The 12,594-nt window shown below is 22.3% G+C and overlaps 2 protein-coding genes across 3 annotated transcripts in view; one reads left to right on the top strand and one right to left on the bottom strand.

Moving 5' to 3' along the window:
• LOC117174855 (cullin-4A) overlaps window positions 1-2,095 on the top strand; it is a 69,988-nt gene extending 67,893 nt beyond the window's left edge. Inside the window, exon 12 of the transcript XR_004467384.1 lies at window positions 1,996-2,095. The gene's annotated coding sequence lies outside the window, so the exon portion shown is untranslated. The remainder of the gene's footprint in view (window positions 1-1,995) is intronic.
• The window catches only part of LOC117174856 (mitochondrial intermediate peptidase), an 87,844-nt gene that overhangs the window by 66,999 nt on the left and 8,251 nt on the right, over window positions 1-12,594 (bottom strand). For both annotated transcript variants that reach the window (XM_033364253.1, XM_033364252.1), the window contains exons 4-8: window positions 10,313-10,392; window positions 10,021-10,209; window positions 9,798-9,939; window positions 6,393-6,731; window positions 1,991-2,212 (exon numbers count right to left, since the gene is read on the bottom strand). In XM_033364253.1, the coding sequence (XP_033220144.1) occupies window positions 1,991-2,212; window positions 6,393-6,731; window positions 9,798-9,939; window positions 10,021-10,209; window positions 10,313-10,392 (972 nt within the window). The remainder of the gene's footprint in view (window positions 1-1,990; window positions 2,213-6,392; window positions 6,732-9,797; window positions 9,940-10,020; window positions 10,210-10,312; window positions 10,393-12,594) is intronic.

The following is a 12,594-nucleotide window of genomic DNA, read 5'->3' as shown; positions in this document are numbered from 1 at the left end:
TTCATCTTTTTTAGTAGAAAATTTAACTTTTTGGTTGAGAATTCTTGAATTTGATTGAAATTCGTCTTTTTTGGTAGCAAATTATTCTTTTTGTTTCAAAATTCATCTTTTTGTTACGAATTTACCAAATAGGTTTTAAAGTTCAACAGCTTACTTGAAAATTAAAATTCGCCTTTTTTTCTTAGTAAATTATTCTTTTTAATTCAAAATTCAACTTTTTGGTTGAGAATTCTTGAATTTGATTGAAATTCGTCTTTTTTGGTAACAAATTATTCTGTTTGTTTAAAAATTTATTTTTTTGAGTTGGAAATTCAACTTTTTGTTTGAGAATTCTTGAATTCTATTAAAAAATGGTCTTTTCTGGTTGTAAATTAATCTTTTTGTTTAAAAATTCATCTTTTTTAGTAGAAAATTCAACTTTTTGGCTCAGAATGTATGAATTTTCTTAAAAATTCGTTTTTTTTTGTAGTAATTTAATCTTTTTGTTACAAAATTGATCTTTTTTTGGTAGTAAAATGATATTTTTTAGTTGAAAAATCAACAATTTTGTTGAAAATTCTTAAATTAAATTGAAAATTCGTCTTTTTTGGTAGTAAACTAATCTTTTTGCTTTAAAATTAATCTTTTTTGTTACGAATTTACCAAATAGGTTTTAAAGTTAAACAGCTTTCTTGAAAATTAAACAGTTTTTCTTTCTTAAAAATTCAACTTTTTGGAAAAGAATTCTTGAATTTATAAAAAAATTCTTCTTTTTTGGTAGTATTTCAAAAAAATAGAGAACTTTTCAACTGAAAAATATCAATTTTCAAGCAAGAATGGAATAGTTTCATTTTCAGTTAAAATAAATTATTTTTCTGCAAGGGAAAACGATTTTTTAGGGAAATAGTTGAAATCTCAATCCAAACAGATTTATTTTCAACCGAATAGTTACATTTTTATCCAAAAAAAGATTAAATTTATATCAAGATAGATTTTCTAGGCAATAAAGAAAAAAATGGCAATCCCACGGAAGACGATTTTTTAACAAAAAAATTATTTTTCAACCAAAAAAGACAAGTTTTCAACGAACTGTATGAACTTTCAAATAAAAAAGTTGAATTTTCTTTCAAAAATGGAATTTGTATATTTTCAGTTGAAAGAAAATAATTTTCATTAATCAAAAATTAATTCTAAAAAAAAATAGTTCAACTTCCAACCAAGAAAATTAATTTTGTTGAAAACTCGTTTATTTTTTATTGAAAATTCGACTAATTTGGTAGAAAATTTAAATTAAAAAAAATTTTATTCAAATATTTTTGATTAAAAATAAACTTTTTATGCAGGGAATATCAATTTATTACAAATTATTACACTTTTTGTTCATAATTCATTTTTTTAAATTGATCATATGGTAGAAAAGTTATCTATTTTATTAAAAATTGATCTTTATAAATGAAACATTCTTTTTTTCTTCAAATTTCACTATTTTCTTCCAAATTTATTTTATTTGGTTCAAAATGTACATTTTTACTGAGAATTTAACTGTTGTATTTTTTGTAAAAAATTTAATTCTTTGGTTAAATTTTTTTCTCTTTTTATCGAAAATAAATTTTTTGCACGAAATACAAATTTATTTCACTTTTTGTTTATGATTCATTTTTTAGATTATTTGTTAAAACTTATTATTTTTTTTTTAAATTTAATTATTTTGTTGAAAATTCGTTGTTTTAGACAAAAATGCCTTAAGCTGGAAACGTAATTATTGTAATAAAATATGAAACCACTTTTAATATTTATTTAATTATTTATTTTTAATATTTAAAAGCTTTTAAGGATAAAAGTCTTTTAAAAAATACTTTTGAAATAAATTTTCAGTTTTTAGTTCTTTCAATTTAAAATACTTTCGGTTAAAAAATTATTCTTCGAAGCTTACAATTTATTTTTTCTTTGGAAAAAATTAAATTTTAGATCGATATACACCGAAATTTAATGTAATATTTTTTCTACTTACTCTAGGATCACTAGCAAAATATTCCGACAATATACTGGGAACTTCTGCAAAATCTGTGCTGCATCTTGTTCCAGTTACGTGTTGATATTGAGTTCTTCCCAACATAGAGTGCAAAGCATGTCCCATCTCGTGAAATAAATTTTCCACAGAGGACGGGGACAACAAACAAGGGCTGGACCATCGGGAAACAGGCAATGAAGTCATCACAACCACTATTGGATTCTAAAACAATATTTGAAAAATAAAAAAAAATTTATTTTCACGTTTCAATTTTAATACTGGATTAAGAATTTCTAATTAGATGACCAATTTAAAAACGATGTGTTGAATAATTATACTTAAAAATAATGATTTAATGTATACATTTTTATAATGAGGTATTCAAAATAATTTCAGGAAAAAAATACATTTTTAATTGTAATTCCTGTTCCCAATACAATTAGGTATTAAGCTATTTAAAATTTTTTACTTAAAAAGTTGAAAATTTGAAGATGAGGTTTTTGTATTTTATGATAACATTGTTTTTATAAATGAGAAACATATTTTTACTTTAAAATTATCAAACTAATTGTCTTAAAGTGAGTAGATTTAGACAAGCATTTATGCATATTTATTTTATAATTAATTTTATTTTCCTATCCACAAAATTTAAAAATTAAAAAAAGTTTTTCTTTCTTAAAAATTCAACTTTTTGTTTAAGAATTATTGAATTTTATAAAAAAATTCTTCTTTTTTGGTAGTACCTTTCTTTTGTTTAAAAATTCATTTTTTTAGTTGAAAATTCAGCTTTTTGGTTCGGTATTTTTAAATTTGGTTAAAAATTTTATCAAACTAAATGTCTTAAAGTGAATAGATTATTTTTTAAAAAACTTATAAAAGTGGACAAGCATTTATGCATATTTATTTTATAATTAATTTTATTTTCCTATCCACAAAATTTAAAAATTAAAAAAAGTTTTTCTTTCTTAAAAATTCAACTTTTTGGTTGAGAATTCTTGAATTTTATAAAAAAATTCTTTTTCGGCAGTACATTTTTTTGTTTAAAAATTCATTTTTTTAGTTGAAAATTCAGCTTTTTGGTTCAGTATTTTTAAATTTGGTTAAAAATTCGTCTTTTTTAGTAGTTATTTAATCTTTTTGTTGAAAAATTTATCTTTTTTGGTAGTAAATTAATTTTTTTGTTTAAAAATTCATCTTTTTTAGTTGAAACTTCAACTTTTTGGTTGAGACCTCTTAAATTTAATTAAGAATTTGTCTTTTTGGTAGTTGACTAAACTTTTTGTTTCAAAATTCTTCTTTTGGATTTGAAAAATCAACTTTTTGGTTCACAATTCTTGAATTTTTTTAAAAAATTGTTTTATTTTACAGTAGAAAATTAATCTTTTTGTTAAAAAATGAATTTTTTGGTTAAAAATTTAAAAACTAGGTTTTAAAGTTAAACTGCTTCTTGAAAATTATAAAAAAGTTTTTCTCTCTTAAAAATTCAACTTTTTGGTTAAGAATTCTTGAATTTTATCAAACATTCTTCTGTTTGGTAGTCAATCTTTTTGTTTAAAAATTCATTTTTTTAGTTGAAAATTCAACTTTTTGGTTCAGTATTTTTTAATTTGGTTAAAAATTCGTCTTTTTTGGTAACAATTTAATTTTTTTTTTAAATTCATCTTTTTTGGTACTGAACTAATTTTTGTTTGTTTAAAAACTTATCTTTTTTAGTTGAAACTCTAACTTTTTGGTTGAGAATTCTTGAATTTAAGTGAAATTCGTCTTTTTCAGTATCAAATTATTCTTTTTGTTTCAAAATCCATCTTTTTGAGTTGAAAATTCAACTTTTTGATTGAGAATTCTTCAATTTTATTTTAAAAATCATCCTTTTTGGTTGTCAATTAATTTTTTTATATTAAAAAATTCAACTTTTTGCTTGAGAAATCTTGAATTTTATTGAAATTCGTCGTTTTTTATAGTAAATTACTCTTTTTGTTTCAAAATAACTTTTTGGTTGAGAATTCTTAAATTTAACAACGATGCTTTGAATAATTATATTTTAAAATATTGATTTAAAGTATACATTTTTATAATGAGGTATTCAAAATAGTTTCAGGAAAAAAAATAAAATACGTTTTTAATAGTAATTCCTGTTCCCAATACAATTAGGTATTAAGCTATTTAAAATTTTTTAATTAAAAAGTTGAAAATTTAGAGATGAGGTTTTTGTATTTTATGATTACATTATTTTTTATAAATGAGAAACATATTTTTACTTTAAAATTATCAAATTAATTGTCTTTAAGTAAATAGATTATTGATAAAAACCTTATAAAAGTAGATACGCATTTATGCATATTTATTTAAAAATTAATTTTATTTTCCTATCCACAAAATTTAATACAGAAAATAAGATTAAAGTATTTTTTACCAGTATAATCGTAGGTTACAAATTTTTGTATTCCTCTTATAAAAGTTTCTATGTTAAAAATTTTACAAGATTAAGATTCTAATCTTTGTTTTTTAAAATTAGTTTTTTTCAGTAGAAAATTAATCTTTTTGTTTAAAAATTAATCTTTTGGTTAAAAATTGAATAACTGTGTTTTAAAGTTAAACTGCTTTCTTGAAAATTAAAAAAAGTTTTTCTTTCTTAAAAATTCAACTTTTTGGTTAAAAATTCTTGAATTTTATAAAAAATTCTTCTTTTTGGTAGTCAATCTTTTTGTTTAAAAATTCAATTTTTTAGTTGAAAAGTGAACTTTTTGGTTCAGTATTTTTTAATTGGATTGAAATTCGTCTTTTTTGGTATCGAATTATTCTTTTTGTTTCAAAATTCATATTTTTAAGTTGAAAATTTAACTTTTTGGTTCGCAATTCTTAAATTTGATGGAAATTCGTGTTTTTGGTACCAAATTATTCTTTTTGTTTCCAAATTCATCTTTTTGAGTTGAAAATTCAACTTTTTGTTTGAGAATTCTTGAATTTGATTGAAATTGTCTTTCTTGGTACCAAATTATTCATTCTGTTTCAAAATTCATCTTTTTGAGTTGAAAATTCAACTTTTTGATTGATAATTTTTCCATTTTATTTAAAAAATCGTAATTTTTGGTTTAAATAAATCTTTTTGTTTATAAATTCAACTTTTTGGTTGAGAAATCTTCAATTTCATTGAAATTTGTCGTTTTTTATAGTAAATTACTCTTTTTGTTTCAAAATTCAACTTTTTGTATGAGAATTCTTGAATTTGATTGAAATTGTCTTTCTTGGTACCAAATTATTCATTCTGTTTCAAAATTCATATTTTTAAGTTGAAAATTTAACTTTTTGGTTCGCAATTCTTAAATTTGATGGAAATTCGTGTTTTTGGTATCAAATTATTCTTTTTGATTCAAAATTCATCTTTTTGAGTTGAAAATTCAACTTTTTGCTTGAGAATTCTTGAATTTTATTAAAAAATCGTTTTTTTTGTTGTAAATTAATCTTTTTGTTTAAGAATTCTACTTCTTGTTTGAGAATTCTTGAATTTTATTAAAAAATCGTCTTTTTCGGTTTTAAATGAATCTTTTTGTTTAAAAATTCATCTTCATAGTTGGAAATTCAACTTTTTGATTGAGAATTCTTGAATTTGATCAAATAATCGTCTTTTTGGTGTTTAAATTAATCTTTTTTTTTAAATTCCTGTTCTTTAGTTAAAACTTTAACTTTTTGGTTGAGAAATCTTGAATTTTATTGAAATTCGTATTTTTTTATAGTAAATTACTCTTTTTGTTTCAATATTCCACTTTTTGGTTGAGAATTCTTGAATTTTATTTAAAAATCGACTTAATTGGTTATAAATTAATCTTTTTGTTCAATAATTTACGTTTATTAGTTGAAAATTCAACTTTTTGGTTGAGAATTCCTAAATTTGATTGAAATACGTGTTTTTGGTATTAAATTATTCTTTTTGTTTCAAAATTAATCTTTTTGAGTTGAAAATTCAACTTTTTGATTGACAATTTTTCCATTTTATTTAAAAAATCGTAATTTTTGGTTTAAATTAATCTTTTTATTTATAAATTCAACTTTTTGGTTGATAAATGTTGAATTTTATTGATTCAACTTTTGGGTTGAGAATTCTTGAATTTAATTGAAGATTCGTCTTTTTTGGTAGTAAATTTATTTGTTTAAAAATTCAACTTTTTGGTTCAGAATTTTTTAATTTTCTTAAAAATTCGTCTTTTTTGGTAGAAATTTAATCCTTTTGTTTAAACATAAATCTTTTGGTTAAAAATGCAATACCTAGGTTTTAAAGTGAAACTGCTTTCTTGAAAATAAAAAAACGAAATTTTGATTGTGAATATACTGCACACATTAGGAAAACGTTTGGTCAAAAATCTGGTTTTATTTTTAGAAGCCACTCTGAATTATTTATACTCACTTGATAAGATCCATCAGCTAAACTTCGTCCACCTCTAATAGTAAAATGACAATCCTGATTTGGTTTACCGGTTCTTTCAAACAAGTCACAATAAATGTGACCTAATAATCCTTCCTTTTCATCTATCACAGCCAATTTGTGAATATTATCAGCCCAAACTTCACCTTTTAAAATTGGTTCGGCCTCTAAACGAACTCCATACAATGATTGCGTTATTATATTTATTCCATCCATGCAAGCCCCCAGAGAAAAATATGGCGAAAAGTCAATAGTCGACAATTGTAGCCACGAATTTCTGGCTTTTGTTGTAAAATAAGTTGTGTCCCATGGCATCACTTGCTGAAATAATTATTTCGTAAACTAAAAGTCTCTTAAATTGAATCCTGATTAATTGTAAATTTCGATTTATATTTTTCAATAATTTCCGAATTAAAATTACTTTTTAGTTCTAATATGTTTCATTTTGAACTGTGAAGTTTTTTCTCATGGAAAAATTTGTCTAATCAATTTTAATGGTGATTTATATTTTTTATAAGTAATAACGATTTAAAATTCTACAAATCAACAATCTTTGTTTTTCAAATATTCAATTTCGTATTTAATTTAAAATTATCACATTTTAATAGCTTCGAAATGAAAATTATTTAAATTCCAAAGTTTTCTATTTTAAGTTATTCTATTTTGTAAACTTTTATTAAGAAATAATACAATTTCAAGTCCTCTGAATTTTAAATGATCCAATTTTCAAAATTGTTATTTGAAAATATTCCATTTTTATTAATTTAAAAATTGTCCTATTTTCGAAATTTTAATCTGAGATCTTGTAATTTAGAGATTGCTCAATATAAAATAAAATAAGTCTATGTTCAACCCCTCTAATCAGAACTAATGAAATTTAAATTCATTTGAATTTTAAAGGTTCCAATTTTTAATATTCTTATGCCTCGTGGAAAAATTTATGTAATCAATTTAAATGTTGAATTATATGTTACAAAGATTTAAAATACTACAATACAAGAATCTTGGACTTTAAAATATTTAATTTAGTTTTTAATTTAAAATTATCACATTTTAGTCGCTTCGAAATGATAATTAGTTAAATTCAAATGTTTTAAATTTTAAGTTATTCGATTGGTCTCGTGCAAAGATTTGTCTAATCAATTTTAATGTTAAATTATATTTTTTTCATGTTTAATAACGATTTCAAATTTTACAATTCAAGAATCTTTGTGTTTCAAATCAATTTAGTTTTTAATTTAAAATTATCACATTTTAATCGCTTTGAAACGAAAATTATTTAAATTCAAAAATTTTCAATTTTTAGTTATTCTATTTTGTACACTTTTAAATAGAAATAATACAATTTTAAGTCCTCTGAATTTTCAATGATCCAATTTTCAAAATTGTTATTTGAAAATATTCCATTTTTGCTAATTTGAAATTGTCCCATTTTCGACATTTTAATCTGAGATCATTCAGTTTCGAGATACTTCAATTAAAATAAAAATGATTTAATTTTTGAACGCCTTCAATTAGAAATAATGAAATTTAAATTCCTTTGAATTTTAAATAACCCAATTTTCAAAATCCTTATCTGAAAATATTCCATTTTTTTTTAAATTGCTAAATTTTCCAAATTTAAGTTTAAAATTCTTTAAATTTGAGAGTTTATTAAAAATTTTTTTATTTGAAGTACTTGAAATCCATGATTTTTCGTCGAAAGTTATTTCTTCTTTCATTCGAAAGTCTACTATTATATTTTTGGTTCAGAATTCATCTCATTGATTGAAAATTTAACTATTTTGTTGAACATTCTTTTTTTTTTAATAAATTTTTCAATTGCAAATTTGAATATTCCATTACTCCTTGAAAGTTGATCGTTTTTAATTTAAAAATGACCTATTTCGTTGAAAATTATTTTTTTTTTAATTCAACTGCTTTGTAAAAAATTTGTCTTTTTAGTTAGAAAATTCGATTCTTTTTTTAAGAAATTCAATTATTAAAATATTTATATTAATTTTTTGGTTAAACATGTTATTTTTAACTTAAAATTATACTATTCCAGTTGAAGATTCATCATTTTTGTTGAAAATTCATTGAAAATTCATCTCTTTAGTTGAAAATCCAACTATCTTTGGTTGAGAGTTCAATTTTTTGTTTACTATTTGATTATTTGGTTGAAAATTAAATTACTTTTTTCTCAAAATGCAACATTTTTTTTAAAGAGAATAATTCTACTCGGCTGGAAAATCAACTTTGAAAGTTTAATAATTTTATTGAAAATGGATCTTTTTAATTGAAAATTCAACTACTTTAACGTTAAACTTCTTTTTCGACAAATTAATTTTTGTACATTATTTTAGTTACAAATTTAACTTTTTCGTTGAACATTCGTCTACTTGATAGAAAATTCATCTTATATCATAGAAAACTCTATTTTTGTTGTTGAAATTTTTTTAAAATTTACTGCTAAAAAAAATTCGGCTTTTTGGATTTTATATTCAACAATTTTCTTTAAAATTGGTCTCTCTTTGGTTGAAATTTCAAATAGTTGGTTGTAAATACAACAGTTTAGTTTGAAAATTGTTATTTGGTTGGGAAATTGTTATTTGGAAGAAAAATCGTCTTTCTTGGTTGAAAATTATATTTTTTGTTGAAAATTTACCTTTTCAGGTTATTTGTTCAATTGCCTTTTAAAAATTTGGTTCTTTTGGATTAAAAATATCACTTCTTTGGTAGAAAATACTTTTTTTTATCCAAAATTCATCTTTTACGGTAGTAAAGTGATATTTTTGGCTAAAGATTCGTGTCTTTCGATTAAAGATTTAATTATTTCGTTGTAAATGCAACTTTTTGGTTAAAAATTCAAGTATTTGTGTGAGAATGATCTTTTTTGGTTAAAAATTATCTTTTATGGTTGGAAATTTACCATTTTAGGTTAATAATTCAACTGTCTTCTAAAAAATTTGACTTTTTGGTTTCAAAATTTAAATATTTGGTTGTAAATTCAACTACTTCATTAAAAATTTAATATTTTTGTTTAAAAATTTATCTCTTTTGCTTGAAAATTTAACTATTTGATTGGAATTTCATCTTTATTGTTTGAAAACTAACCTTTTTTTGCAGGTTCATCTTTTCGGGTATAAAAGTAAAATATTTTCTCAGATATTGATATTATTTAAGAGAATTTAGCGCACTATTCCCTTATTTATATGAAAAATCACCCAATTTTTTCTATTTTGTCAGAATTTTGAGCTGTGACGCCTGTTAAAATATCATTTATCTATCTACATATAATTAATAAATATAAAAATAAATGAATATATTATATTTTATTTATAATTAATAATATAATTTTATTTTAGGCGCTTATGAAATGATATCGAAGAAAAAATTTGGACTTACACTAAAAGTGGATTGTTCAATGTTTTTCATTTCTTGCATCGTCTCGAAATCCTTTGCCGCTCTCTCCTTTAATTCGGCATTCAGAATGTTTAAAAAGTCGATTACATTTTCAGGTGTTTCCACAGTGCTTCCTTTTACAGCTCTGTAAGTGATTAATTCCATTTCTGATAAAAAAAAGATTTTTTTAAATTAAAAAGAAATCTTTCCGTGAATTTAAATGTACCTGTGGGCATAAGAAGGGAAACCGCAAATTTGAGCAAGGGCGTGTCTCGAGTTTAAGAGTTCCCGTAGTAATTTTTCTTGGTTTCTCTCGGGTTGAAGAAATATTTTGTAAGTCGCTTCACGCATTAGAGCACTAGGCGAGTCAGCATAATGACCACTGATGGAAATTTGATTTCCATGAACTGAAAAGCTACACATTCGTATAAAAAATCAAAAATTAGCGACCCAAAAATTACATTTCATATTTTATTTTTTAATGCGCGCATTAAATTAAGTAGTGAAATATTGCTTACTATTTTCTTACTGATTCTGGTAACAGGTCTATTCGCATTGATCTCGAATCAACAGCGGCCGACGTAAACTTTTGTCCTATCTAAAACATTTATTTAAATATAATATTTCTCAAGAGTGAAAAACGAGGAATGAGTGAAAAATTCAGAAATTGGAAAATTCCCGAATAATAAAATTCTAGAATTCAAAAATTCCACTATAAGCTTTCTGAATAATAAAATTTAAGAATTAGAACTTTTCCTAATAATACATTTCACAAATTGGAAAATTCTCGAACTGTCTATAATATGAACGAGTTAGAAAATTCCAAAATAATAAAATTCTCGAATAATAAAATTCCAGATTTCCAAAATTCCAAATTAATAAAATTCGTAAATAATAAAGTTTTCGAATAATAAAATTCCAAAAAAATAAACTTTGTGAATAATAACATTTCCTAATAATAAAATTCCCGAATTGGAAATTTTTCGAATTATAAATTTCTCAAATCGAAAAATTCCCGAACTGTTTATAATATAAACAAATTATAAAATTCCAAAATAATAAAATTCTTGAACAGATTGTAATGTTACCAAATTAGAAAATTAAAAAAAAATAGAATTTCCGAATAATAAGATTTCCAAATAATAGAATTCCCGAATAATAATATTCCTGAATTAGAAAATTCCCGAACAGTTTATAATATCATCGAATTAGAAAATTCCAAAATAGTGAATTTATCGAATAATAAAATTTTCCACCAGTTTATAATGTCACCGAATAAGAAAATTGAAAAATAATCAAATTACCCACTAATAAAATTCCCGAATAATAAAATACCAGAATTCGAAAATTCCAAAACAATAAATTTTCTGAATAATAAATTTTCCGAATTCGAAATTTTCTGAATGATACATTTCACAAATTGAAAAATTCCCGAACTGTCTGTAACATTATCGAATTAGAAAATTCTAAAATAATAAAATTCCCGAATAATAAAATTCTCGAATTATATAATTCCCGAACAGTTTATAGTGTGACCGAATAAGACAATTTCGAAATAATAAAATTACCAGCTAATAAAATTTCCTAATAATAAAATTCCCGAATAATAAAATTCCAGATTTCCAAAATTCCAAATTAATAAAATTCCTAAATAATAAAGTTTTCGAATAATAAAATTCCAAAATAATAAACTTTCTGAATAATAACATTTCCTAATAATAAAATTCCCGAAATGGAAATTTTTCGAATTATAAATTTCTCAAATCGAAAAATTCCCGAACTGTTTATGATATAAACAAATTATAAAATTCCAAAATAATAAAATTCTTGAACAGATTGTAATGTTACCAAATTAGAAAATTCAAAAATAATAGAATTTTCGAATAATAAAATTTCCAAATAATAGAATTCCCGAATAATAATATTCCCGAATTAGAAAATTCCCGAACAGTTTATAATATCATCGAATTAGAAAATTCCAAAATAGTGAATTTATCGAATAATAAAATTGTCCACCAGTTTATAATGTCACCGAATAAGAAAATTGAAAAATAATCAAATTACCCACTAATAAAATTCCCGAATAATAAAATTCCAGAATTCGAAAATTCCAAAACAATAAATTTTCTGAATAATAAATTTTCCGAATTCGAAATTTTCTGAATGATACATTTCACAAATTGGAAAATTCTCGAACTGTCTATAATATGAACGAGTTAGAAAATTCAAAAATAATAAAATTCCCGAATAATAAAATTCCAGATTTCCAAAATTCCAAATTAATAAAATTCGTAAATAATAAAGTTTTCGAATAATAAAATTCCAAAAAATAAACTTTCTGAATAATAACATTTCCTAATAATAAAATTCCCGAATTGGAAATTTTTCGAATTATAAATTTCTCAAATCGAAAAATTCCCGAACTGTTTATAATATAAACAAATTACAAAATTCCAAAATAATAAATTCTCGAAAACAGATTGTAATGTTACCAAACTAGACAATTAAAAAAAAATAGAATTTCCGAATTATAAAATTTCCAAATAATAGAATTTCCGAATAAGAATATTCCTGAATTAGAAAATTCCCGAACAGTTTATAATATCATCGAATTAGAAAATTCCAAAATAGAGAATTTATCGAATAATAAAATTTCCCACCAGTTTATAATGTCACCGAATAAGAAAATTTAAAAATAATCAAATTCCCGAATAATAAAATTCTTGAAAAATAAAATTCCCGAACAGTTTATAATGTCACCGAATTAGAAAATTCTAATATAATAAATTTCTCGAATAAT

Source organism: Belonocnema kinseyi, chromosome 6, assembly GCF_010883055.1.
Source record: "Belonocnema kinseyi isolate 2016_QV_RU_SX_M_011 chromosome 6, B_treatae_v1, whole genome shotgun sequence".
NCBI classification, from domain to species: Eukaryota; Metazoa; Arthropoda; class Insecta; order Hymenoptera; family Cynipidae; genus Belonocnema; species Belonocnema kinseyi.
Note: the sequence above shows the minus strand (reverse complement) of the source record. Positions and strands in the feature narration are given on the sequence as shown.